The 27996-nt window shown below is 49.2% G+C and overlaps 2 protein-coding genes across 3 annotated transcripts; one reads left to right on the top strand and one right to left on the bottom strand.

Moving 5' to 3' along the window:
- Nucleotides 1–647: 647 nt before the first annotated feature.
- LOC148756604 (uncharacterized) lies at nucleotides 648–14228 on the bottom strand. The gene is made up of 3 exons (XM_088801824.1): nucleotides 14204–14228; nucleotides 12868–13862; nucleotides 648–1455 (listed from the first exon to the last, which is right to left on the bottom strand). The coding sequence occupies exons 1-3, from the start codon at nucleotides 14226–14228 to the stop codon at nucleotides 1399–1401; spliced, it is 1077 nt and encodes a 358-aa protein (XP_088657950.1). The 3' UTR covers nucleotides 648–1398.
- Nucleotides 13496–27836, top strand: POGK (pogo transposable element derived with KRAB domain). Of its 2 annotated transcripts, none has more exons than XM_074322235.2 (6): nucleotides 13496–13629; nucleotides 14923–15053; nucleotides 20352–20478; nucleotides 21154–21252; nucleotides 22514–23986; nucleotides 25986–27836. In XM_074322235.2, exons 2-5 carry the CDS (start codon nucleotides 14925–14927, stop codon nucleotides 23971–23973), a joined length of 1815 nt encoding a protein of 604 aa, XP_074178336.1. In that variant the 5' UTR covers nucleotides 13496–13629; nucleotides 14923–14924; the 3' UTR covers nucleotides 23974–23986; nucleotides 25986–27836. The 2 variants fall into 2 exon arrangements, with proteins under 2 accessions (XP_074178336.1, XP_074178337.1); XM_074322236.2 differs by lacking the exon at nucleotides 13496–13629 and adding an exon at nucleotides 13653–13792.
- The last annotated feature ends 160 nt before the right edge of the window (nucleotides 27837–27996 follow it).

The following is a 27996-nucleotide window of genomic DNA, read 5'->3' on the forward strand; positions in this document are numbered from 1 at the left end:
ACCACAAAGTGCTCAGATATCGGTTAAACACCATTCCCGGGTATGTATGTGAGGGTGTTTCTGGATGAGACTCACATTGGTCAACTGAGTAAAGCAGTGTGTTCTTGCCAGTGTGGGTGGGCCTCCTCCAATTCTTGGGGCTCCCAGAGGAAGGGAAGACTTGCTCTGTCTCTGCCAGATGTTGGAGCCGGGATACTGACCTCTTCCTGCCTTCAGATGCAGACTCAGACTGGAACTTAAACCATCAGCTCTCTAGGTTCTCAAGCTGGAACTTCCACTATTGGCTCCTCTGGATCTCAGGACCCTAGACTCAGACTGGAACGATGGCATTGGCTCTCCTGGGTCTCCAGCTTGCTGGCAGCAGAACATGTGACTTGTCAGCCTCCATTACGATGTGAGCAAATCCCTTATTTATCTATCTATCTATCTATCTATCTATCTATCTATCTATCGATCTATACATATATGTATATGTATAATTTATAGGTATAATTTATCCTATTGATTCTGTTTCTCTGGAGAACCCAAACTAATACATCTGGCTTTTAAATCTAAAGATTTCAACAAAACCTTACCATGTAAATATACACAAGTTCATTCCATCAAGTTTATCAGACAACATAATATTCTATCCACTGATTATAAGATCTGTTTTTTACTTCTATTTTTATTATAATGTTTAATTAGTTTATTCACAAAATAACACTTAATTTGATTAACCAAAATCAAATCACATAAGCTATTACTCCATCTCAAACAACTTTCAACTGTGCCCTTAACAGAAGAGTCATTCTCCTGTGTTATCTGCTGCCTTTCTTCCAGGTCTCAACCAGCTGTAGAAGTCAGCCCGATGGCGGCATACAGGAGCAAATGTACCCAGTGTTTCAGCCGGCTGTTGCCATAGTGTCTTCCCCGTATTCATACCTGCAACATTCTGGTAACCAGAAGAAGCAAAAAAAAACACAAAAGCTTATGATTTTTCTCCCCCTTCCAACTCCACTGCCTGCCCACTCTCAATGATTATGTAGTTTTCCCGTGTCAAATTCCACCCTCAAGCTGACATTGGGACTCTGATACAGCCTACAGATAACAGCCATCTTCAACTGAGACAATTCTCTAGGTGACAGGTCTAGAAAATTAGAGAGAAAAAAAACCACAGCCTAAGTGTTTAAATAAATTGAATAGAAAAGGCTGAACGGCAATATCTTAATCCCAAAGAAGCATTACGATGCCTTGGGTGTGTATTGATTTCTTTAGGAATGTAGGCGGAAGACATGTGTAGAATCTTCCTTCAGCAAGGAGGCCAATCCAGGATCCCTTTTCATCACAGGATCTTCAGTGGCCCCTGCACACTGGCTGTGACTCCTGGGACCAACCTCAGTCTCCTGAAGAAGCATCTCAAGACATGGACTCCTCTTTGTAGAAGCTGAGCAGGAGCAAGCCATTGGTTTTCATCTGGAAGTTACAGGAAGAAGACTTTTGCAGTGATTATTACATTAAAAGGTTGCTATCCATCCCATCTGAACTGACCACTCAGAACTTAGGGTTCCTTTTGAAATGCACAGCTGTGACAACCAAATTCCTCTGCCCTGATATTGAAAGTTCAAAAAAGGTCCTGCCTGGACTTAACTGTGTCTGAAGGAACCAACCCTTTAACTGGATTGTTTGGGCTTGTGGTTTTTCTATCAGAGCTAATGAGTTTATTTCCAAGTTCAGTTTTTACACACATAAAACAATTATGAATGCCAAGTAATTGTCCTGTATAATAGCCCTTGGATGTCAAGTTTTACTGCCTCTTCATCCTCTTAAACAGATAATGGAACCGATATGTTCAGTTGCTGGCTTAGGTGCCACACTGACTCGTAACTGTGTGTACGGAAAGCCCAAGAATGGCCTGACCTTGGATCCTGTTCTTAAAATAACAGAAAATTACCGTGTCAGCTGTAAACCAAGAGTGACAGCCAACCATTCAACATGTCAATGGCAATCAATGAGCAGCAACGTATATTTGGGCACCCTCAAGTCTCCCCTATGTGGAGTGCTCCGTCCTCAGGCTCTGAAAAAATTAACGAAGATCAAAGCCAGACATTGTTGTGTCTAAGGGTTTTAGTCCAAAGGAGAAGACCGAACTAATAATTTAAGATTAAAACTGAGTCTTGTTACCTATTACTGCATAACACATCGTCCCAACACTTAGTAACTTAAAAGACCAGCAATAATTGTATTCTCTCTCATGATGTCTGTGGTCAGGAATCCAGGAAGGGCTCAGCTGGAAGGCTCTGGCTGAAGTCTCTCACGACAATGGCTGAAGCTGGGGCAGGCTGGGGCATGGCTGAGCATTTGTCTCTTTCTGTAGCTTAGGCTCTTCCCACGTGGTCTCCTCACATGAGCTCATGAGGGCTTCCTCACAACATGGCAGCCGGAGCGCCCTCAGCCTGATGACATGGCAGCTTAAGGCTCCAGCATGAGGGCTTCCCGCAGGCAAGAGGAAAGTTGCATTGCTTTTTCTGACCTAGTCTTGGAAGTCATATAGTGTCACTACTGCTACATTTTAAGGGTCACAAGCAAGTACAAACCCATCCAGATTCAGAGGGAAAGGAATTAGACTGCACCTGTTGATGGGGGCATAGGAAGATTTTAGAAAACCGTGCAGAACGGGCTGTAGAGTTGCAGCCATCTTTGGAAAATACAATGTGCTACAAGATGAAACAAATACGTAACAATGGTGACCTGACCTTTGATCCCAATGGTGTTGGATCTGCCCCCAAGACTCCACTTCATCTGACGCTTCAGCTCTTTACTGCCATTCTTTTCCCAAATTTTCAAGCAGAGCCCAATGCTTTATTGACCTTAGCGTTCCTCAGTCCAAAATCCTGTTGCGTAAGGATCTTCCGTCAGTTATTTCTTTTTTCCAGAGCCCCCATTCTTTCACTGCCTCTCCACCGTCCTGAAAAAACCTGGAGAGACTCTCCTATATCACAGGGCCGTGCTATGTGTTGCTCCCAAATTCCCCAGACTCTTGGTGCTCTTTCAATCTTAAATCTGTAGGATCCATTTAGGTGGCGTTCTAGAACAGGAAGATTCCTTTTTTGTTATAAACATATCAATGATTGCCTAGGCTTCAAAGGACGGTGGGTGGGGTTGGGGGAATGTTTACCGGGAAGGAAGTGAGGGAACTTTCTGGGTTGATGGCAATATTTTAAACCGTGATGAGGGTAGTGGCAACATAAATCTATGTCTGCCAAAACTCATCAAAATAGATGTATTCATTAGACGTATTCATTAGATGAATAGATGTATTCATTTTTAAAATAAACTATACCTCAATAAATTTAATTTAAAAAAGAAGAAAGAGAACAGAGTTGTAAACCCTTTCCTCAGAGGATGATCCTTAGCGCCTGGGCTCCCTGTGACATTCACGGAACATCCAATTAACCAGATATGTCATCACAAGTAAGAGCAAATGGATCTTACTTTGCTTTGTATTACCAGTACCTAGCCCCGGTCCCTTAATGGAATAAAGACATTTAATTAAACAAATAAATTAATTGATTAAATAAACACACTTAATAGAAGCTTGTTAATGGAATTCAGGCATCCAACTGAACTCCATGAGACCACAAAGGAAGGGCGACCAACCCATTCCAGACGGTGTCAGAAAAGGCTGGAGAATAACTCACAATGGTGGTTCCTCCCTACGTAAGGGTGAAAATGCCATTTCAAAACTTAAAAAAATTTCAACAGCCTCAGATGAAACTAGTGATACCTCCAGTAACTATTGGTTGAAAAAATGTGGTTCCAAAAACCACTGCTCAAGAATGATTTCAATAAATTCCTATCTTATCAACCATAGCATCATGTAGGGAGCTATTTTAACAACAGCGCTCCCATTTGTAGATTCCATTATCCCATCTAGAGACAATATTTGGTGTCCCTATAAAGGTGTAGATGACACATGACAACTTTTTGTCCCACTGAGAACCACTCATTGGTACTTACTTCTGGGTATCCTTCCTGGATTGTAACTCATGCTTCAAAGTCTCTTTTTTACAGAATATTTAAATGATCTCTACTAGAAAAGATATTACCATCTTTCCCTGAAAATAAGACCTAACTGGAAAATAAGCCCTAGCGTGATTTTTCAGGATGACATACCCTGAACATAAGCCCTAATGTGTCTTATGGAGGAAAAATTAATATAAGACCCAGACTTATTTTCAGGGAAACACGGAAGTAGAAAAGAAATTATGGAATGTAGGTCCAAAACAAATTCCCAGCCCCATCACTTATAGTTTCTGATCCCTTGGATAAGTTATGGAATCATACATAATAAGCCTCAGTTTCTTCATCTGTAAGAATGGAAAAATGATATCTCACAAACTCGACATAATTCATTTCAAATTGCCAAATACTCTACCTACCTAGCCTGTAATAAATGCCCAATAAAGTGCAGAGGGGAAAAAAATCCCTTTTATGGTTAATTGACTATTTCCCCCGACCCCCTACCCTATGATGACAGATATTCCCACAGCTTATTCCAGCATTTCCCTCCCCGGAATACCATATGATCCTCTATAAATGGTACAATTTCAAGATTATTTAAAAGTAGGACCAGCCTTAACACAGGTCGTCACCCAATGAAATGCTTCATCTCAACCCTTTATTTCTGAACCCTATTAATTCTTTACCAACAACACTTTCCACCCTTATTCCAGCTGACAGCCCATGATGCCTCTGTTTTAAAATGACTCTTTATGTGTAAAGTTTATGAAAGTTTTTTGAAGAATGAATTACATCTGCCGATTCATCCCAAATGTCTTTTGCTACATTCAAAAATTTAAAAAACAGAGAAGCATTCTCGTGTTTCTAAGTGTGGCGTTTAATATTTTATGGCATCACAGTGCTGAGGAAAGAACGAAAACTACCTGTCTCCTAGACTTATTATTTAATAACCAGCAAGGACGATGACAAATGTGTGGGCCACTGGAAAAGGGACGCTTCGAGCTTCAGTTCCAGCTGCCACTCACTTTAATAAATCCACAACTTGAACCCCAGCATTTTACATTTCAGATGTGAACGGTCTGATGAATTCAAGCCAATATGCAACACTCTACAGGATGAATATTTACAATGAGAAATTGTTTTAATTCCTTCTTAATTTCCGTCACTGCAACAATTATGATCAGTGAATGTATTCTTGTTAACGATCCCAGAATTCTATTAGATGAGAATAGAGGCTTATTTTTATATCAAAAACATTCCATCTTAGAATTTCCTTCTTTATAACATCGAAATCCAAGTTTCTGCCCTTGGGAATTTGGGAATGGATGTTCTGTGTCTATTTGGTTCTCTTTTGCTCTCTCTTTTTTTAATTTAGGAGATTACTCTATTTCCTTTCTAGCCTAGAATTGTTTTGTGGTATAGTTAATTGCTATTAATATTTAAACATATTCTTAATAGGCTATGCCTAATGAGTAATACTTTTTAGAAAACACGTTATCCCTAAGGTATTTACTGCATGAAGAAAATATAAATTGCATAAATTATCTGGAATGATGTGAAAAATCTGAACCTTTAACCATCTAGTAAATGGCAACACTTCTCCCTTATTTTAAATAATATCATTGGTGCTCTGTCCCCTGTACACCATTAAAATCATTAATGACTCCAAAGAATTCCTTCTGTGAGTTCCATGTATTAATATTTACCATATTAGAAATTAAAACAGAGACATTTAAAAATATTTACTTGTTCATTTATGAATAACAATAAACCCAATGTCTAGTAACACAACATGTTTTATGATGAATAACTATCTTTTCCAGAACAAAGACATTTTAGTGAAAAAGTGGCATTCCTTTTGCATTTTGCAAATCTCTTCAGTGTCTGGCTTGACAGAAAATAGCTGGATGCTAACATCTGCTTCTGGATTCACTCTGTTCCAATATGCTTTTTCATTGACGTTTCTGAAGGAAATGCAACCTCATTCTGTTATAGCTGGGAAAAGGGAGCACGTTTTAATAGGCTCTGAAGATAACTGTGGCACTTTCTTTTTGAAATTAAAACAAAACTTGACGAATGGTAGTGTCTTACAGGTTGATCGCAGTAAAACCTGGAACTGCCTCAACGGATTTTTTGTAGTCTTTTATTTTTTCTTTTTTTGACTTTTTGTGGTCTTATTACACTAAAATCCTTTTGGCTATCCTGCACTTTGAACATGTCTTTTCACTACGCATGATTTTGTAGCATCATGTACTGGTCACTTAGAAAATACTGGTTTCCTGAGTTGTTCAACGATTTCCCAAACATTGGCATTCTATCATTCTACAACATCTAAGAATCGCATTTCTCCTCAGAAATGCCTTGAAGTATTGGGAAGCTAGCAAGCTGAAAGCAGCAAGTACAATTTTCCAATATTCAAATTTTTTGCTTGAATGCTCTAATTTTATCATTGACAACAAATGCTGTCAGTTGTTTTCCTTGAAGAGACAGACTTACTTCGTCCGTTTTGTTTTTAGAAATGTCTGACAAGTACCCAAGTCAAAATAACCGTAGTTTATATGTCAGTCATTCTTTCAAATAAAATTGGTGTTACATGAGAAAAGCCATAAGTTTAGCTTACAGCTTAAACAATTACACAAGCGTTTTTTTCCCAAAAAAACCATCATATTTCGGAATGGCCCAAGGTCATTGTTAGGTGGCGATAAAGAATGCCATGACAACTAGCATTGCGTGGTACCACTGCCTGTGTTTGTCCTTTCACCGACTATTGCTTTCATGCCACTAGTGCAAATGTCACTAAAGTAAAAAAGACAACCTAAATCAATGTAATTATGAAAAGTTTCTCCCCTCTCCCGCCCACCCAGACTCTCTGAACAGGGCTCAGGGACCCACCAGAGCCTGGGAACTAGGCTTTGAGAACTGCTCCTCTACTTAATGTTTAGTTTAGACTTAACTTCTGAGGCTCAGGGTTAAAACCCGCTAAACCTTTAGCAACGTGGTCTAGTGAGGCTAGAGACAGGAAGCCCAAACTGAGCGGGTGAAAGGGGACAAGAAAAATGGACCCGGTGGGAGGATCCGCCCTTCAACAAGAGAAATTCCAGCGTCCTGGTGAAATTCAGACTGTGGCAAGAGTGGCAGCACTGTTATTTGAAGCAGGAATCTGTTTATTTTTAAGACAATCTCAGCCACTGGTTGGGTTATCAAGCTAAGTGACCCCCAGAGGTGCAGTCTGGCAAGAGCTGAGCAGGACATTAAGTCTCCCTCTGGGTAGGCTGAAGTCAAACACAGCGTTCATTGCTAGCAGCAGATAAGTAATGTGCTAGGAGGTAAATGGATGCAGATACCTAAGCCGTTATGGACAGAACAGACCGGGGACAGATGTTAGTTCAGGGAAGAGGGCAGAGGGTAAACCAATGCAATGCACTTAAGTGTGTAGGCTTCTACGGCAGCGAGATTAATACGAGACCACGCCAGCTGGCGTCTGAGAGCGGCTCAGAATACGCCTTGTCCCTGGATGAGTCTTGTCTTGAAACTAGGAAAGGTACAGCGTGCAGATAGAAAGCTTTAATGAGCTCCATACCCCACTTGTGCTTGCTTCATTTATTAATCTGGTCATTCTAATGGCTCTAATAATGGAGCATACGTGAGTGATATCATTGCTTAGCTATTTTTATGAGTTAACGATAAGCGTCTAGAAGCTTTCATCAGATTGTAAGAGCTCTGACGTTTCCATGAATTATAAATGTAATTTTGCACACCAAACGGGCTCTTTCTCATGGCTTCTCTTGACACATCTTTTTGGTCTCCCGTATACTACTTTCTCCCTTCAACCCACTAGCCTTTGATCCCTTTTGTAAATCTCCAGGCCTGTGAGGGACTCATTCCCACGTTTCTATGTATTTAACTTAACACTCAAGTTCGTGTCAAACTCCACCTGTTCCAGGATGCCTCCCTGATCTGCCAGCTCTGCCCCAAGCCATTCCGTGGGACACAGGTGCTAAAGGGTTAAAGAAAGGCTTTGGTCTTTCATTTGTTTGTTTTGGTTCATGTCCCAGGGATGGAAAGGGTTCCTCTTTTGTAGGAGGGTGCCTTTTCTCCCGGTGGCTACAGAAATCCGTAGGTGGCCACTTTTAAGGACAAATTCACTAATTTCCATAATTGGTATGTGTCTAAAAAGATGAAGTAGCAAAAGTCGGAATAGAAGAGTTAATGAAAAATGTTGTAAGTTGAATATAGCTTTCCATTAAGGTAGTCCACAGGAAGCATGTCTGATGCTCACTACGTCTGTCTCCTCGCTCTCTTCCTTTTCATTTTCCCCCTGAGCGCCCACTGTGGAAGGAACTAAATGTGCTCATCTGCTCTTCAAGAAAGGAGAAAGTGAGGCTAGAGAAGTGAGGGGCAATTTCCCCAAAGTCAAAACACTGATCAATAGAAGAACTGGCATTAGATTCCTCATGTGTCTGATTCTAAAGTCCAGGCTCATTGTAACATGAAAAAAGCAAAACAAATACATACATACATATACACACACACACACACACAGACACACACACATATATACATATATATCAAATACAATTCTTAATTACTTCTAATAATCTCACCTGAATTTCCAAAATCTTACAGTGTTTTCTTTTTCCTGGTGATGCTACAAATAACAAGTAAGGAAAATGAATTCGTTCAGAGCTTGCTTCCTGGCTTATTATTGGACTTTTACCTACAGTATCCACTTCTTGGGAGTAATTTAGGGATGGTGACCTTTCACTGGCACACCCAGCCTTTGTTCAGAGCCCTTGCCCTACTCGGAATGGCCAGCAGAGGGCGCCATCAGCCCTCCCTCACTCTGCAAGGCAGATGGCTACAAGTTGTGGGGCCACCTTCCTTCTAGTTTCGAAAGCGCCATCCTCAAATAAGAGACCAACTAGACACTCCAGAGAAAAAAGCGCCATGGTTACCTGGGCTCGGTGCGGGGAGCAGGAGGCAGCATGGGCAACGGGGCGGGGGTCTGGTGCGTGGGGCGGGGCTCCAGTGAGGATGCCTCTTCCAGCCGATATTATCATGGAAAAGCGCTTAATCTACCTGACCCCCAATTTTCTCATCATGGGATTGTTGCAAGGATCAAATAAGAAATTGGGGGTGAAAGTGGTCTGAAGGGTCAATGCCTGTGTGTGTCTGGGCCACTGGTGTCAGTATGGGGGGGGAGGGCCGTGTAGGGGGGGATGGGGGAATTTCCAAACACACTGCTCAGTGTTTCCCCTATGCCAGGCAGTGTTTCAAGAGGTTCACGTGTAGGAATGCACCCAAGGTGATAGCACAAAGGCCAGGGAAATACCACTGTGCATAAAAGAAAAAGAATGAAGCAACCGTCTTTGGGGATGAATAACACCCGACCTGCCATTAGGGGCGTGGATCTGTACTTCATATTTCAAAGTCTCAATTTTTGTTTTCCAGTAAAGTGGGAATAACAATACCCACTCTGATGCCTACATTATATGAGCGAATCTAATTCTTTCCTCCTTTTTCCCATCTTCTTTTTGCTCTGGTAGTTTCTTACACACTGTTGACAGAACTGGGGACACAGCTTCAGTCTTTGGGGTGCAGCCTCAGGCCCTACAAACTGACCCTACGGGGGACCACGGCCAGCCGCGGAGCTACCACCCCCGTGGGGTCAAACAGAACTCTGTGAGCAGCTTGTTCATGGTCTGCTCCTGTGAATTCCTGCGCATGACAGCACACTGCACTCACCTCAAAACAAGTGATTAAATTCAAAGCATCTGCATTCATAGAATGAGCATCGTTCACATCATTCGAGGGTCTCAATTTCAAATAAGCCACCTTACTGTTTATCCACTCTCATCTCATAATCTGTCACATTGGGCGTTGTGATTTGGGGATTGAAAAATATGGTTGCACTGTTTTTTTTAATTTAAAGTGGTGAAAGAAAAAGCATCCCTATGGCAGAGATAAAAACCCAGGCTCCCTTTGTCCACGTGTGGAGCTGTCACTGCTCAGACACGCGGTATTTCCCAGCCCCTTCTCATATAAATGTCACCATGTAACTGATCCTAATCAATGGCATGTAAGCCAAAGAGATGTGTGTTACTTTAGGGACAAGAAAAAGGTGTGCCTTTTCCATTTGCTCTTTCCCCTTCACTCTGGCAGATGAAGAAAACCACAGGCTGGAGGGATGGCACAGCCACCAGACAGAAGGAACCTGGATCCCTAAATCACAGTGTGGAGGAGAGTCACCTATGGGCCAGAAACACCCACAAAGGACTAGTAGTGAATGAAAAATAAATTTTGATTGTTTGAGCATTTATACATTTGGAACTGTTTATACGGAACTGTTTGTTCCGGTAGCTAGTAGTACACTCAGTATTAGAATTATCTTTCTTTCTAGATAAACCTCTAAGTGTTCCTTAGCCCTCTGAGGTCCTCTAACCACACACCGCCTCTCCAGGAACCTCCTAAGCCCTTCCAAGAACTGTCCAGAACAGGGTTTCTCTTACCATTTTATCAAGATCTCCCAGGAATATCTTGAGGCTTTCCTGGCACATATCTAAAGTTGAGGTCATGTTGTCATCTTCTGAAGTGCCAGCATCCCAGGAAAGAGAAAGATACCATCAGCAGTGACATGCCATCCCCCCATCTGGTTCTCTCCTCCTCCCCTCCCAATCTAGGAGTTTCCTTGTCCACATGTCTGAGAAATTCTACCATGAAACAGCAATTCTCCTTTCCCCTGCCTCAGTGTCCCCATGGGAGCCAACGTTGGGAGCCCTAACTCCAAGGTTGCCTGTTCTCACTGTCTCAGCTAGCTATTGCCACAAAAATGCCACATAACCAGCCACCCTGAGACTCAGCAGCTTCTCCTGTTCACAGGATGGCCGTGTAGCACAGGTGTCATTCTGGAGCCCAGGCCGGAGGGGCAATGACTACCTGGGCATGTTTTTGTCATGGCTCCCAGAGGTGCAAGTGGAAACATGTGACCTGTAGGAGTTACACAATCACTTCCACCCACGTTCCATTGGCCAAAGCATGTCACGTGGCCTGGCCAAGTGCAGGGACACTGAAGTACACTGCACACACGAGACCTCAGCTCACAGCACTCCATCACAGCAAGGTGTACTACCACGGGGATACGAGGCATCAGGACCAGTAATTCAACCTACCTCAGTCCCTGAGGAATGGAGCTAGGCTACCCCAGGGCCAAGCAGCCTCTGCTGCCTGTCAGAAACGTGCACTCACCAGGAGACACTACAGTTCACTGTGGGTATTTTGTGGGGCGTGGCCTTTTAAAAATCCCTATGGCTTGTGTCCTGCAGTAATTCAGAGGCGGGACGATGGAGTCTTTCCGTTAGCACCATTAAAGAACTAGTGTTGGTTCCTTACGTACTCTGTTTATATTTATTAACCAACCAGCCACCAACAGAAATCCGTCCTCCTAAAGTGTCAAAGCCTCAAGGACTAGCTTCCGTCACTCGCCATTCAGACTAAGATGAAATCTTCCTGAGAATGGAATCGCTGAATGACAGGGGTGAAGGGGACACTCGGACAACACCTGTTCAACTGATCTTTCTGAAGACGAGGAGACCCAGGCCGAGATCAGTGACCTGACCTGACTCACAAAGCCACTTACACAGGGACCTGCTCCAGCACTCTGTTCCTATGACTGTCTTGTTGGGAATTATGCATTTGTGCAAAGCTGGGTCCCATGACCATAAGTGAGATCATGTGGCTGTGGGTTCAAAGTCAAGGATTCAGGTGGGTCACCACTGGTTGGCCTCTTGCCAGGGAACACCTAAGCAAAGCTCCGTGAGAACATGCAGCCTCTCAGAGACTATATCCCCTAACATAATATTCCTTTGGTTAGCTCATAACCCGTCTTCAGACTTTTTTGTAAGAAGGTGAGTTGCCAGTGACACCCCCCTCTGCCTCCTTCCTGACACCCCCGTCACCTTTCCATCTCAACCAGCCATTTCCTCAGAAAAGCTAAGACAGGAATGACAATCAATGTGAGCTAACATGTCACCCCTGCTCTAAAAATGCTAATTTTACACACAAGAAGAGCTGTTCGTTCAGACAAAACTTTCTAACAGCTCCTCTCTCCCATATTGAATGTTCTCCATCCATCGAGGAGGAGACCTTCTCAGGTCTTGGTTGTCAGAAATAATTACACTTCAAAGATGTCTGTCATACTTTACGTATGAAGAGCTCTACAGCAGCCTCTCCAGTGGCAGGGAGAAGTAAAATGCATGTCTAAACACAGTAGAAACGGCCACAAAAACTTGGCAGAGAGATCCTTCCCACAGGCACGCAAGTCTCAGGGACAGTCTGAAAAGTTTGACAAAACTCTCTCCACCAAATTTTAGACAGGCTCCTGCGAGCCCTGTTCTCCACTAGGCTTCTGTCTTGGGTGCACACGTACACTCTTGTCCTAAGCCTACCCAGCCCAGTTTTAGCAAGAATCCTGCTAAGTCAGTTTAGAGAGGACCCCCACCCCCGTCCCCACACCTTGATATCTGTCTGATCAACCTGGCCTGCCAACGCAAGAATCCTGTTAAATCTGTTTAGCAGGAAACCCTCTACCTGCCTGTCTCCTCTTAGTAAATCTCCACCCCTGACCCCGTCGCTCTGTTCACGGGCTGTAATTCTCCAGCTAGTCTTTGCTGCATTCAGTGAAGCGCGACATCTCTTCCCTATTGCGACAGTCTGGACACGTATCTCCACAATCCCAAATGAAGTCTTCCTTTGCATTTTAACAAGCGTCAGAATAATCGTGTTTTTCCCTTTAACGCCTTTCCAACAAAATCCCAAACTCAGAATCTTGTTCTGGAACGAGAAGGGCTTCCGGGCTTCGCCACTCACTTTTGTTGTAGTGTCCACAGAGCTGCAAGCAAACAACTCCGGGACACTGCGGAGAGGGTCCTTCTGGACGCTTCGTTCGCGAGATTCCATGCCGGGATTCACCAGGCAACAAGTCCACAAACCAGGAAGTTCCTTCTCCATGTATGTTACGAAGTTGTGCACGCACGCCTGCGGGAATACCAGCGGGATCGTCCCAAACGTCACGCACAGCCCCTGCAGCCCCTGGCGGGTGGGTTCTGCGCGAGCATTCCTCGAAGCGGGCGAGGGCGCCCAGGGTGCAAACCACTGGGGAGCGCACGTGAGCACAGGAGCGTGTGCACCCAGGTCACACTCGGTTACAAACACAGAGCCGGGCTCTTCCCGCCGCCTCCACCTGAGGTCGCGCACAGGGCACCGGAGGCCGAGTGCACCGGGAGCAGGGCTGCGGGCCGGCGAGGGAGCGCGGGGGGAGCCGGAGGACGCCGCGCTGGGCCGGGAGGGGCGCGCGGAGCGGCCGGAAGCCGCGGGAGGACGGGGGGCGCGGGCGCGGGCGCGTCCCCCGGCGCCGGGCCTGCTGACATCACAGCGCTCCGCCCCTCGCCTCCCAACACCCTCAGCTCGCGGCCGGACCCTCCCTCTCCCACCACGTGTCCTCGCGTTCCCTCCCGAGGGGCCGCGCGCTCGGGCAGCCAGAGAGACGGCGGGGATGGCGCTGTGACAGCCGGGCCGGAGCCCTCGGCGTCTGCCCGCGCCCCGGCCCGCGCCCCGGCCGCCGGCCCTGCGGTGAGTGCGCGCGGGGTCGGGGCGGGGACCCTTCCGGGGCCCGGGCGGGGACCCTCCCGGGGCCGGGGCGACGCGGCGGGGCGGGGGCCGAGGCTGCAGCTGCACGGCCGCCGTCGCCTTTGTTGCGGGCCCGCGGGAGGCGGGCGGCGCCGGCGCTCGGCAGGTGCGCGGGGCCGGGCCGGGCCGGGCCGGGGCGCGCGGGGGCCGCAGAGAAGGGAAATGGGACAAGATGGCTGGAGAGACCCGAGCAGCCCGGGGACGCGGGCGGCGGGCGGAGGCCTGGCCGCGGGCACCTCGCCCTCCACTCCCCACCCACTGCCCAGGAGCCGGTGGAGAGGCCGCGGCCAAGTTGGGGCCCCATCTCAGTGGGTGAGAAGCCTATTCCGCGCACCCCAGACTCCTCCCTGTCGCATTCGTGTCGTCCTTTCTGGAAATATGGAAGAAGCCGACTTTGAACTCGGGAGCGATCTTTTCTCTGGCAGCCCGGGAGGATGCGGCCCCCAGGATGCCCTCTCACCGCACACCTAGGGACTGCCCGCCCCCAGAGGGCAGGAGCGCGGCCCTTTGTACCGACCTCCGAGCTCCGCACAAGTGGGCATTTGCGCTGGGCAGCCAGGCAGTGCCGCTGGCTGGGCCCAGGCCGGGCCCCGCCAGGTTAATGCACCTTGTTGGGTACCCAGGCGTTACCCCTCACTGTGAGGCACTGACTCCAGAATGATTCTATTTTCTGAACCGGCTCAGGGACAGAACCTTTGAATCTGGATATCCAGGTGATGGGGATTCCCGGCCCACCAAACCTCTTGACGCTTAACTGGCCGGTAGGAACAGCCCGGTTGAGCAAGTGTCCTCCTGTCTGTGTTCAAACACCTTCACCGATAGGAAGCCAACGCCCCCCTCCTGCTGCTGATTCCATGTTTGGGTGGCGCTGGCTGTGCGAGAATTCTGCCTTTGGATGCACTCTTCTGGAATGTTTACCCACCGGCCGGTTCTGCCCTTGGGTCTCAGCAGAACTAGTCCGGTCTCTCTTCCACAGATAGCTTTTGAAATATTTGAAGGCAGCCAGCTAACGCCTTCTGCATGCAGCCCCTCGCTTTGCTTTATCATAATTAAATGCATCCCCTTCCAGCTTCCTGGTGCTTTTCCTGAAGCCTGGGCCCAGCTCAGTCCCCTCCCTTCATTCCAGCCTGACAGTGCTCAGGCTACAGAGGTTTGTGTAGGCTGAGCCGCCTCCAGCTGGGGCTTTGAAGAGGTCACACCAGCGCCTGATATTTCTGAACCGAATCTTGCTTGCAGACATGGAGTCCACAGCCTGCCCTCTCAATTTGACCCTGAAAGTAGAGGAAGAGGAAGAAGAGATTCGGAGCCGGGAACTGGAGGATGGCCCGACAGACATGCAGAAGGTCCGGATCTCAGAAGGCGGATGGGTGAGTGAGAAGCTGTGGGGTCCGCACACAGCTGTGGGAGCAGGCCTGGCAGCCAGGCCTTGCGGTAGGCCTTCTCCTGGGCACACAGAGGAAGTAAGAATAGCTCAGCCCAGGCCTGTGTTTGCATTCCTGAGAAAACAGTGCTGTGGCTTTAAAAGGCTGTGAAGAATGGAGGCGCTGGTTACCTGAGCGCCAGCCATGTAGCTTATCACCGTCAGGATGGGAAGTCCGAGAGGCCACCACCCAGTCTCTCTCCTGTCCCCTGGGTCCCCTACACCATGCCAGGCATGTTGTTGTCGACACCAACTAAGTGCCCGCTGACCTATGTTAAAGAAAAAAATGACCTGGCACTTGTTACAAAGGTAAGGAACACTCTATTCAGAACTATTGAGGTAGATGTCAAGACGGTCACAATAGGGGACAGAGATTGGGCCCCACACCGAATACAGTAAAGACACGTGGGGATTTGTAGCCGAGAGGCAGAGTGGAGGGGTCTGTGGGTGGAAAAGTACTAAGAGGAGACAGCGGGGATGGGGGATTCTTGCTAAACTAATTTAACAGGATTCTTGCAGAAGGCAGGTCAGGGGGATCAGATGTCCAGGGTGGGAGGGGTTCTTTCTCAACTGACTGAGCAGGACTCTTGCTAAAACTGGGCTAGGCAGGCTGGGAACAGGACGGGAGCCCAGAGGGAGGCCTTGTGGGAAGAGGGCTCAGAGGAGCCTGACTTGAGTTTGGGCAAGGAGAGCGTCCTTGTCACCTGCTGCTGGTTGAAGGGGACCACTTGAAACAAGACTTGGGCACTGAGCTGGCATGAGGAGAGCTGCATTTCCAGCTGGCCTGGAGGGGCGACTGGGGTGGTAGGCAGCTGGGAATATGGAACACTTCCAAACAGAACAGTGTGAGAGAATTGGGGTGAGCTTGTCAAAATGTCAATGCAACAGATATGGATCGTTGTACTTAGGTGTAATTTTTCACAGTCCTTCCTGGACTTCATGATGAGTGGTTATGAGTGGTAAACGTTTTAAATAAGCAACAAGTTGGCATTGCTTTTCTCTGCTTAGTTTTCCTTTGCTTTTGAGCATCAGTAGAGTACACAATACTGCTTGTTCCCAGCGAGATGTCTTCTCATAGGGTCATGATGCTCCCAGGTCATCCGGGCCAGGTCCCCTCTCACGTGAGGGAACTGGGGTGCAGGGAGGTTATCTGCTTTGCCCCAAGGGTACCCACGTACACTGACATTTGTCTTTGAAAAGCCTCCTGAGCTGGACATTTAAAAGTTGTGTGTTTTGCTGTGCGTACGTTATACCTCAATACTAATAATACAAAATAGAAAACATACCACCGGGCTCTGGTTCGCCGTTCTAGCGATGGTGGCTGCACTGCTCCATCTCTTCTGTGTTCTCTGCCCACCTGTCGTCTTCCTGGTTCTGATCTATGCAGATGGCGGGGGGGATAGGGGTGGGAGGGCAGAAGTCAGTCCCAGGTAGCTCGGAGCACCACCTCAAGGCAGCAGGAGCCCTGGGCTTTGGCCCACCCAGGCGTCTGAGTGTGTAGGGACGGAGAACAGTACAAGGTGAAGACCGTGTTCCACCTGGAAAGTGGGAAGTGACAGAGGAGCTGGAGGAAGGGGGCTGGCGTGGCCTCCAGGCAGCCTGCCGTCCACGTGCAGTTAGTGGGTGGTACTGAGGCGAGACCCCCAGCCTTGCGAAGGTGCTGGTCTCATGAGGAAGACAGGGGAGTAAGTCCAGTATTCGGGGTGTCGTGGGGGAAGTCAGCTTGGGGGGTTGCATTCAGGCTGGACAAGTCAGGAGGCTTCCTGGAGAAGGCAAGCATGGACCTGGTGTTGAGCAGTGGGCAATTCTGCGTCCTCCCCTCCTGCGGACATTTGGCGTCTGGAGACACCTTGGGTTGTCAGGACTCGCGGTGTGGGTTGGGGAGTGGGAGATGCTACTGGCCTGTCCTGGGGAGATGCTGCTAAACGTCAAGTGCACAGACAGCCCCACAACAACGACTTACCTGGCCCAAAGTGTCAGTAGTGCTATGTTGAAAAACCCTGCCGAAGGCATCAGACTAGGGGAAGGAAAGAATCCGGTTCTTAAATGTGTGTTTTTGTGGAGAATTAGCGTGATCGGTGGAAACCTTGCAAACATACGCACGTTTTGTGTGTTAGGATAATGTTCCATAGGAGAATTGGAGTCAGAGTACAAGTTCAAGTAGAGAAAAGGGAACGTGTCCTTTGAACTGGGCATTAGTTGTGAGTGGGAGCAGCCAAGGGGAGGGTGGGGGCTTGCACAACAGGCCCCCGGAAGGCACGGGCTGCTCAGAGGAGAGCCGTGGGCAGAGTTGGGGTGAGAAATGGGCCAGGCAGGGGCAAGGCCACCAGGAGGGCATGGTGTGCCTGGCGGGAGTTGGAGCTCTCTCTCTCTCTCTCTCTCTCTCTCTCTCTCTCTCTCTCTCTCTCCCTCACTCTCCTTAGTGGCTCTGAGGGACGAGGCTGGCTCATCTCCCCACAGGAAGCCCCAGGCTCCCTGCAGCCTCCATGCGTAGGAGGCCCGATGGCCTGAGAAAGCACAGGCGTTGGAGTCAGACTTTCTCACTCTGTGGCACTGTGCACGTGACTCAGCAGCTGTTTCTTCACCCCTGAAAGCGGGGTAGTGGTCCCCGTATCCCTACATTATTTAAAGCATTCAGTAAGGTACCATATCTAAACCTCTGAGAGGCCGTGCCCCCGCAATGCTGGCATGCATTCAGCAGGCATTCTCGGGGCACGGGGACAGACTGTGTTCCCTGGTGAGACCTGCAGAGACCTGCAGAGTCAGTGCTGTGGGCACCTCCCCTGGACATCAGCTTGCGGGGCCGAGCTGGGCTGCAGGAAGGCCCCCTGTCCGATGAGGCCTGGATGTTCTGAGACAGGGAGGAGGGCAGGAATGAGTTTCCCTACCTGCCAGGCCCAGGATGACTGGCTGGGGTGGAGCCTGGGCAGCCCGCCTTCTGAGTCTGGCCCAGGGCTGGGCCTGGTTGCCTTCTGTTATGCTCCGCCAGATAAAAGGCCTCTGTGGAGAGAGGGGAGGCATGCATGGCAGGGCCTGCTGCAGCTTCGCTCCGTTCTCACAGAGGGCTGCTGTGGCAGCATTTCTAAGCCGCTGCCCTGTGTGCCTGCGGAGCATAATGTGGGCTTGTCTGAAGATCCTCTGTGGTCGGTCACAGACTGGAGGAGACGAATAGGCCCCGCCTCCAGCCGCCTTCTCGCGACTTCAGGGCCCCGGGTATTTTTACCAGGCAGGCCCGGGACGTGTTACCTTCTACGAGCGGAACGAGGAGCGATAACCCCTCTGAAATGACAGGACAGCCAGTCTTTTGTCCCACTTTATCAGCAAAGGGAAAGGCACTATAAATAGGTATGGCCTACATCTGGAATTTCCTAGGGAGAGAAAAGGCCAAAAGGGGGCGGTTGTTTGAAAGCCTGAGAAGTGGGAAGGGGTGCGGTGGAAAATTCCTGGCTGACTGGCTTTCCAGATGGATGGAGACCATGCATTGGTCCTTCCTGGTATTTCACACTCGGGATTCGGGCCACTCTTACCCCGAAGTATAGGCTTGGTTTTGTGACAGATAAAATTTAATGATCACTTGAAACTATTCCAAGTGGAGCAGGAGAAGGGAAATTCAGAGAGTATTTGCCTAAATCTTCTATTCAAAACTATGTGTAAGTGATTGCTGTATACCGGAAGTGTCCTAGACTGAGGGAATCCAAACGGAAGAGCCAGGCTCTGCCCGCCGTGAGCTTGTATTCTGCTGGAAGGAGCAGACAAGTGACCCAAAGAACATGCGTGATAATAAGTGTCACCAGAGAGTTGAGCCCAGGACGTGACAGGGGCGTGGAGGTGGGCACACAGCCCAGGGCTGGGCGGGCTACCCAGGGAACGTGAGATCTGGGCCGAGTCCTGGAAGCAGGATGGGTATGGGCCTGTCCAGGAATGTGGGGACCCCAAGGCATGGAGGGTCGGAGAAAGGCTCCGGGAGCTGCCGTGGCCGAGCAGAGGTGAGCATGGAGGTCTGGAGAGTGGAGGCCTGGTCACCCAGGAGGCCACTCTGTTGTCTGTAAGGGCTGGAGCCTGGAGGTCAGACGGTGCCCAGTCCAAATCTCCACCTTGCCTGCCATTTATTGGCTGTGTGACTTTGGACCAGAAACAAGGCGTCTCTGAGCCCGTTTCCTCCTTGATGAAATGTGGTTGTTACTGGGGAAATACATGCCACAGTTCTGGGCCTTTTCTAGGACGTGATCCCTATGTGTGGGATGCTGTGGGGGTGGGGAGGGAACAAGTGGACGTCGGGAGCAGCAGGAAAGGCCAGTATGTCTGAGTGACTGATGGCCGGACCCCTGAAGAAGCTGCAGGCTATGCAGGCAATGAATTTTCTAAGCTGATGAAAACCATCCTAATCACCCAGGCCCTCGATTCAGCTTTGGGAACAGCTTTGAAAGCAGTAATACTAAGTAACAGGCCTGAAACAAACGGCCCAGTGATTTCTTACCACTGAATACGATGGCCTTTGGAAAAGGATTTTTAGTGACCGAAAGAAAAAGCATAGTAAAGAGAAAAGCCAGTAGTTGAATAAATAAGAGGAGGTTGGTTTGGGTGGCTTGGCTGCCTTTAGCTGCTGGGCCCCCTCACACTGGGGTTGATGGGTGGGTCCGGGGAGGGCAGCCCTTGTCTGTGGGGCTTTCTGCTGGGGTCCAGGCAAACCGTTTGCTCTGGTAGCTCGTTACACACAGTTAAGCCCTCATTAGCGCCTCTCGCCTCCTGTTCATGCTCTCGGGCGGGTGGCCCGTCTCTCGCTGGCTCCTCCCTGGCTGCTTTGGGTGCAGAATCCAACACTAGGGCCAGTGAGGGATGGAGGATGGTGCCCGAGAACCCCTGGGGTCCAGGCAGAGCAGTGTTCCCATGGCGCTTACAAACCAAACCAGCCCCGCTATGGGTCTGTGCCTGAGGGAGACAGCAGGGCTGCAGGGGTGGGTGTGGTTGGTGTCCGGCTCCGGAGGGAGATGAGGGGTCATCAGCCCTTCCTGCCTGTAGGAGGGTCTCCCGACCTGACAGTTGGTGGGTGGGGGGCCGTTTTCTTGAGGTGCTGTCTCCTTGATCTGGGAATTGAGGGGGCACGGGGGGGTGTGCTCGTGTCCTGCTGTGCCTCGTGGCCATGTGTGGGTGGGCAGGCCCTTCCCCAGGTCAAAGCCCCTCCCCGTGACACGGGGGTGTGAGTCGGTCTGCGTGTGCCCATTGAGAAAGGTCTCTTCTGTTCCAGGTGCCGGCCCTGTTTGATGAGGTGGCCATATATTTCTCCGATGAGGAGTGGGAAGTCTTGACCGAGCCACAAAAGGCGCTCTACCGGGAAGTCATGAGGATGAATTACGAGACCGTCCTGTCCCTGGGTAAAGCTTGGTGTCCCTTTGTCTCCTGGAGGCTCTGAGCCCAGACACTTGTTCCCGGGTCTCTCCTCTCTGCTATATCTAACACCCCTGTCTCCTGCACTTGGCCTCTGTCCCCTCCATGCCTGTGCCCGTTGGACTTAGGCAGGGATATGAATATGTGTCCTTTCACTGAGCAACTTGGGCCACCCTCAGGACCCCCTCATTCAGCCCAGGCATTCGCATCAAAAACAGACATAACCTAAGGAACGTCGTCACGGGGCGGGGGTGAGGGGGGCTCCTCTCACTGTCAGCCTCAGAAGCTTGGGGAATCCTTGCTCCCCTCCCAGCACTCATACCCGTATTAGAATTTTACCGTCTGGAGGGATTTCCCAGTTTGCATGTACAGGTGTCAGAATGTTGACTAGCTCGGTGGCTGCGTCCACCCACTGCCTTGCTAAATGCCATTCTTTTTTCCTGTTGGGACCAGCCCTCATTAGCAGAGATCTAGGAATTCCCTTTGACAGGCCTGTGCCCCTCCGTAGTTGTTCTTTAAGTATCCCAGGCCCTTTTCCCCCCATCTTTCATAAATCTCCATGTTGAGAGGATGGGTGGAGGTAGGTGTTCTAAAGGGCTGATGCTGGCAGTGTTTTGAGACAGTAACACACAGCGGTTCCCTGCGTTACTTCCTGTGAACAGAATTCCCGTTCCCGAAGCCGGACATGATCTCTCGGCTGGAAGGGGAGGAGGAGCCTCAGAATTCCAACGGATGGCAGCTCCCAGGAGGAACCTTCGCAGGTAAACGGTTAAACCAAGGCAGCGTCCCTCACAGGGGGGCTTTATGAAGTGGGGTTTAAGTTCCCGGATTCATTCTGTGGGCATGTGAGAGTGAGGCAGGGTTGTGAGGCAGAGAGATCATGGGCTTTGGAGTTTAACAATCTCCTTCCCAGTGCTTACTGTGTGGCCTTAAGCAACTTCTTTTGCCTCTCTGAGCCTCCATGTCTTTCTCTGTCAACTATGGGTAAGAAGTCTTGAAGTGCAGCCTAGTGTGCAGGTGAAACAAACTGAAGCTTGTGTGGCATTTGGTCCAGCGCACATCCTGTGTGAATGAGCCACCTCAGCGGTGTCCCTTACACCTCTAAGGAAACTCGTGTGACGAAGCACACATCCAGAGTTAGGTCACCTTGGCCATTTCATCCTGCATAGAAAGCACGACACCAAGCGTAGCACACATTTGAGTGAACAGGTCTAAGAAACACATGGTCCTTTATCAAGAAACATGGTTAGGAGGGTAGCATTGGATGAACACCACTTGTAACAACCAGAATTTTTATTTACTTTCTCTCTAGGTAAGTGTCAAATGCCTTATTTCATTGATTCTGAGACACATTTTCTCCCCACCACTTTAACATCTCTGAAATTGAGAATGCCTCTTAAAATGACGGTGCATCTTGCAAAAGAGGGCATCTTGGTTTGGGTGAGATATGGTAGTTTCCCTGAATCATACTCAGTTCTTTGACCACCTTCCACATATTTAAACACACAATGAAGCCCAGTTCTACCACTTTTCTGCCTTAGAAGCTTAACTCTAAGTGTGGTTTTTGCTATAGATTTTCTTGGTTCGTGGGGTGCAACTCAGCCCGTGCCACATCCAGATTCTGTGCTGTTATGGTAGTAGGGTTATGTTTGGCTCCTCGTGCACATAAAAATTATTTGGGCCCAAACATAGCCCTTAAATTACTATGTGACCCCAGCATGGTACCTGTTCCCACATCTGCCACTGTCTAGCTCAGCCGCCCTGATGTGCTTAATTTCTGTAGCCTCCTCTGCAAAGAAGGAACAGTGACTCTCAGTGATCCTAGTGAGACTTAGACGTGGTAATCCGTGGGGATTGGCACGTGGGTAAGGATTTAAGAAACAGTACCTGTTTTTAAAGTTACTGCTTTCAGTGAACCTCAGATTAAGGTATTCTTGCCATTTCCACCCAAAAATCAGGGAGTAAGCGAGACATCATTTTACTTACTGGCATTACCTTCGCCCCCGCCTGTTTGTCTCCCAGAAAACGAAGAGCCTGACGTGAAGCCCCCAGACTGGGTGGGCCCGATGCACTCTGCCTCCCCGTGTCCCCAGCCGCAGCCCCTGGACGGCTTTGGCCTCCGCCTGCCGCGGGACCTCGCCGAGCTGCCCGAGTGGAGCGAGGGCTACCCCTTCTACATGGCCATGGGCTTCCCGGGGTACGAGCTCGCGGCAGATGACCTGGCGGCCAAGTTCCAGTTCAGCCGAGGCATGCGCCGCAGTTACGACGCGGGGTTCAAGCTGATGGTGGTGGAGTACGCGGAGAGCACCAACAACTGCCAGGCGGCCAAGCAGTTTGGGGTGCTGGAAAAGAACGTGCGGGACTGGCGCAAGGTGAAGCCGCAGCTGCAGAACGCCCACGCCATGCGGCGGGCGTTCCGGGGCCCGAAGAACGGGCGCTTCGCGCTGGTGGACCAGCGGGTGGCGGAGTACGTCCGGTACATGCAGGCCAAGGGGGACCCCATCACCAGGGAGGCCATGCAGCTGAAAGCTCTGGAGATCGCCCAGGAAATGAACATTCCGGAGAAGGGGTTCAAGGCCAGCCTGGGTTGGTGTCGACGCATGATGCGAAGGTATGACCTGTCCCTGAGGCATAAGGTGCCGGTGCCCCAGCAACTGCCTGAAGACCTGACGGAGAAACTCGTCACCTACCAGCGCAGCGTCCTGGCTCTGCGCAGGGCACATGACTACCAGGTGGCTCAGATGGGAAATGCAGATGAGACGCCCATTTGTTTAGAGGTGCCGTCGAGGGTGACTGTTGACAACCAGGGTGAAAAGCCCGTCTTGGTGAAGACGCCTGGCAGGGAGAAACTGAAGATCACAGCCATGCTCGGCGTCTTGGCCGATGGCAGGAAATTGCCCCCCTACATCATTTTAAGGGGCACATACATCCCCCCCGGGAAGTTCCCCAGCGGGATGGAAATCCGCTGTCACCGCTACGGTTGGATGACCGAGGACTTGATGCAGGATTGGCTGGAAGTGGTGTGGAGACGCAGGACGGGCGCGGCGCCCAAGCAGCGAGGGATGCTGATCCTGAACAGCTTCCGGGGCCACGCCACCGACTCGGTGAAGAGCTCCATGGAGAACATGAACACCGACATGGTCATCATCCCCGGGGGCCTGACCTCGCAGCTGCAGGTGTTGGATGTGGTGGTCTACAAGCCGCTGAACGACAGCGTGCGGGCCCAGTACTCCAACTGGCTTCTGGCCGGCAACCTGGCGCTCAGCCCCACCGGCAATGCCAAGAAACCGCCCCTCGGCCTCTTCCTGGAGTGGGTCATGGTCGCCTGGAATAGCATCCCGAGTGAATCCATCATCCAAGGGTTCAAGAAGTGCCACATCTCCAGCAACTTGGAAGACGAAGATGACGTCCTGTGGGAAATCGAGAGTGAGTTGCCAGGAGGTGGGGAACCCCCCAAAGACTGTGACGCGGAGAGCAACTGAAGGGACTGCCCAGGTAAGCTGCCGGGGTCCGCGCGCGCCCTCGCCGAGTGACGTGTCTGCGCCCCACAAGGACCTTCCCTTGCCATTCTTTTCCTCTCTTTCCGAGGCCTCTCAGAGCCCACAGCGTGGTCCTGTCCGTAACAGGCCATCGGATTTTCTCCCTCAGATGGCACTTTAGTTGCTTGGCTCACTTTATATTGTGCTCTGTGGCCTGGACCCAGGAGCACTTGTATGTAATACTTAACGTGAACAAGGAGTGAGCTGCCGGGACACTGCATCTGACAGCTGTTATGCTGAAATTACTTGGGCCTGAAGGAGCATAGTCCAAACGCTGAGTTAACAAAGCGTTTTGTCTGAAAAGCCCACTTTTTCTTTCCCTTCTCAATTGGGCTGCTCACTCAGGGCCATTGTGTAGGCCTGATTCCCTGGGAACAGCAGTGCTCACGTGTGCTGGCTGGAGGGCCAGGACGGAGGGAGACCACCAAGGGGGCCTGCAGAGTGTCCTCTGGGCCTTGGGTCTGTCCCGCCCTGGTCGGCAGGATCCCACTAGGAAATCACAATAATAGCGTGTGCTTGCTTTTCCCTAGGAATGCAAGTGTTTTAAAGCATCACCTTATTTTCATAATGACCTTCACCTTGAGTGAGCAATTATAATTATTTCAGATGTCTGAAGGAAGATATTTTTAAATGGAACCTTTGCACCGAAAAAATAGTAATAAAACAGGGTGCATATCTAGGACTAGTCAGCTAAGTGTGGGGGCTGATGACAGGCCTGGAATGTTCAGTCAAGTACAAAAGGGGAACAGCTTTCAATGGAGGTGGGGAGTTGAGAACTAACAGATAACACTAGTGGAAGGAGCCTACAGTTGCCCACCCTCCACCTTGAGAGAGAATAACGATGTACAGGAGGGAGACACAGAAAGAACAATTCATTTTACCTTCTCATTTTCCTTTCTCTAGTTGTCAATTAATTCGTTCCTCCAAACAGTGTTTAATATGAAGAAGCGATTCCTTCTTTTTTTTCTTTTTTATTAATTTTTATTGGGAATATTGGGGAACAGTGTGTTTTTCCAGGACCCATCAGTTCCAAGTCAAGTCGTTGTTTTCAATCTAGTTGTGGAGGGCACAGCTCACTGGCCCATGTGGGGATCGAACCGGTGACCGTGGGTTATGAGCGCTGCGCTCTAACCACTGAGCCAAGCAGCCGCCCGAGGCCGTTCCTTCTTTTACAGAGGACCTACACTATCTTGACTAAACTCTCTTTCTTAAAGTGTAATTAGGTGTTCCCATCCTATGTGCGTTTTTCTCCAAACGAAATGCTAATAGAAGTCTTCTGCCACCCCACTTCATGCTATGGAAGTCGAAGAGTGACTTAGGTCTCCTTCAAATTGCCCCTAAATCAAGTGGTGCGCTTATCGCGGAACCCCACTGTAATTGTGGGATCCCTAGAATTACCACGGAGCCAAGGAGAAGTTCTTACTACCACGTTCAAAATCACCAAAATTGCTGTTTTTCCTCATGTCCCCTACTCTTTCACCCCCTGAATTCAGCCTCCCTTTTCTGCTAGCCATGTTACTGCCTCCACTGGATCTCACACTTGGGCTTACAGTGAGTTTTACCCTTTTCTCATTTTACCTTTTCTTCCCTCCTGCCCCCGTTAGATAGCATTTGTGTGCATTTGTATTTTAATTTGCTAAGCTATTTGCCACCCAAAGGACTAGATCGAAAACTGCCAGAAGAGGCAAGGGAGCAAAGCGACGCTTAGGTGCATCTGTGAACGTAGACATGTCTGTCGGTGTCACCCATGAGCTGTGGACTTCCACAGCGGTCTGTGCAGCGCACTAAGTGACACAGGTAGCTAGGGACTCTCGACATGAACAAGGGACCCAGGACACGTTTGGGCGTTAAACTACCTCCTCTCTGGAATTCTGACTGATGGAATCATTATGCTTGTTAAAATCTGCTGTCTAAAATCCCAGGGCGAATTCACACTTAAGTTCTCTGTTTTCCAGCACATGGAACTGTGTTTGAAACAGTTGGTCAGGAAAATCCTTACGATTCCTCGCAATGTGGACGCACAGGTTGCAGCAGGAAAGGCCGTGGGGCGGGAACAGCCAGGTCCGACAGCCGTCCGTGCATCCCATCCCGGGACACAGCCCACCCCACCCGCCCCACAGCCAGGTGTCTGAAAAGTCTGGGCTCCTTCATTTCATCAGAGACGTGACTGGGAAAGAAACTGCTTCTGCCCCATTCCTCCTGGAGATGACTCCACATGTCCATCAGAAGAAACCTGTAAATATGATGAACGAACGAAGGTAGCTCCTGAAGAAGAGACCGTTTGTTCAGCTTCAACAAGAGACTCATCATACGAGCCCCAGTCCACCGGTGTCCTTTTCTGGGGAGAAAACCTCAAGCAAGTCATCATTTTCTTCTGCCTTTAACGATGCTTCCAAGAGTAGAGCCTGTCCTCAGCAGGTCCAGGTCCAGACTGTGGAGAAGGCTTTGTAGAAACGTGTCATTGACGTACATCTGCTACTTACACATTTCCTCTTTTAGAAGAATGACATACTAAGGGTAATTCAGACGTACTGGCCTGGTGCCAGCAGATGGCTTTTCTATAGACGAACTGGGTTCGTGGGGAAGGTACAGGTTACAAACCTGTGCTGTCTCATTTATCTTCCCAGTCTGGTTGGCAGCTAGACCTTTTCCGGGTCTCACTTAACGGCCCTAGTTGTGCTTATTATATTTCATGGTAGGGCAGCATTTAGTATACGTGTTCTTCAGTTTCTCAAGCTGCCTGCAGAAGTCAGCACACGTCATCTGCTGTCTCCATGGTACAAGGTTCACTGACTCACCTGACACTTGGTAATTTCTTTAACACTTTTATCACGAGGGTAGTGCGAGGGCTTGGGCCTTTAGCCACAGCTGTTTCGAGAATTCTACTCCTTCCACCCTGCAGGAATGGGGGGGGAGGTCTTTGAGTTTTTCCACGCTAGTCATTTGCATTCCCACATAAGTCGAGTGTTATGAAAACATTCCTTCAGAGCTATCTGTGCTACAGAAAATATGCCAGAACCTTACCGACAAAGCCATTGCTGGAAATGTCATTCCGATGTCAAATCTGGTAACAGGCCACCACCACTTTCCCGTCCTATAGACAGCTTATTTGTGTATGATACTGTTCTTGGCATTTTGAAACACCTATTTCTACTCAGGTACTCATTTTCCTAGTAGTGAGTCACTTTTCTCATTTTTTTAAAACCAGTTGTCCTCCAAGAGGGGGAATCTCTCTTCATTTCTGGTATCTGAATAACTTTCAATATTTGAATTGTTTCCCCACTTGCGACTGTACTGTATTCTTTGTCATCTCAAATGGCATCTATACCCAGCTACTTTGCATTCCAGAAGTTTCCATTCCCTCCACTTCCACTTAATTTATCCTCCCTTTTCCTGGTTCCTGGCACTTTTCCTCTTGACGTTGTTTTACTTGCTTTTTGGGAGCTGAAAGGATTTTCTAAACCCTGATTTTGGGTTCCTGCCTTGGAGCCATATTTCTCTCGCAGAGAAGAGTAGAGAATGGGTTCAACTCCTGATTCATTCCACCAACACGTCCGTGAGTCTCATCCGCTGATAGAAGATGCCTTACAGGTGGCACGGCACTGGAACTTTCCGAGAGTAATGGCTCTGCTGTCAGGGTCCTGGGCGCGTGCTTCCACTGACCTAATTACGACCCATGTCCGACAGCCCCAGTGCGACTAGTCTGCAGAATGGCTAGTACCCTAGTTACTAGAGCACACACTGACACATAGCTGTCTCCCAGTAGATAGGAACTGACCCCAACAATAAACTTTGATAATAAAGACCATCGGCTATGGTGGTTTTATTTATCATGTACCTCGAGTATTGTAAAAAGTCACATTTCAAACTATCATTTACACTCTGTTCTCCATCCTACCAATGTGTTCCACCCTTGCATCTGTTTAGAGGGTGGCAGTGTAAGTAATATGGTGTCTTTGAAGACAA

Source organism: Rhinolophus sinicus, chromosome 11 (assembly GCF_057876585.1).
Source record: "Rhinolophus sinicus isolate RSI-liver-muscle chromosome 11, RSI-T2T, whole genome shotgun sequence".
Classification (NCBI taxonomy): domain Eukaryota; kingdom Metazoa; phylum Chordata; class Mammalia; order Chiroptera; family Rhinolophidae; genus Rhinolophus; species Rhinolophus sinicus.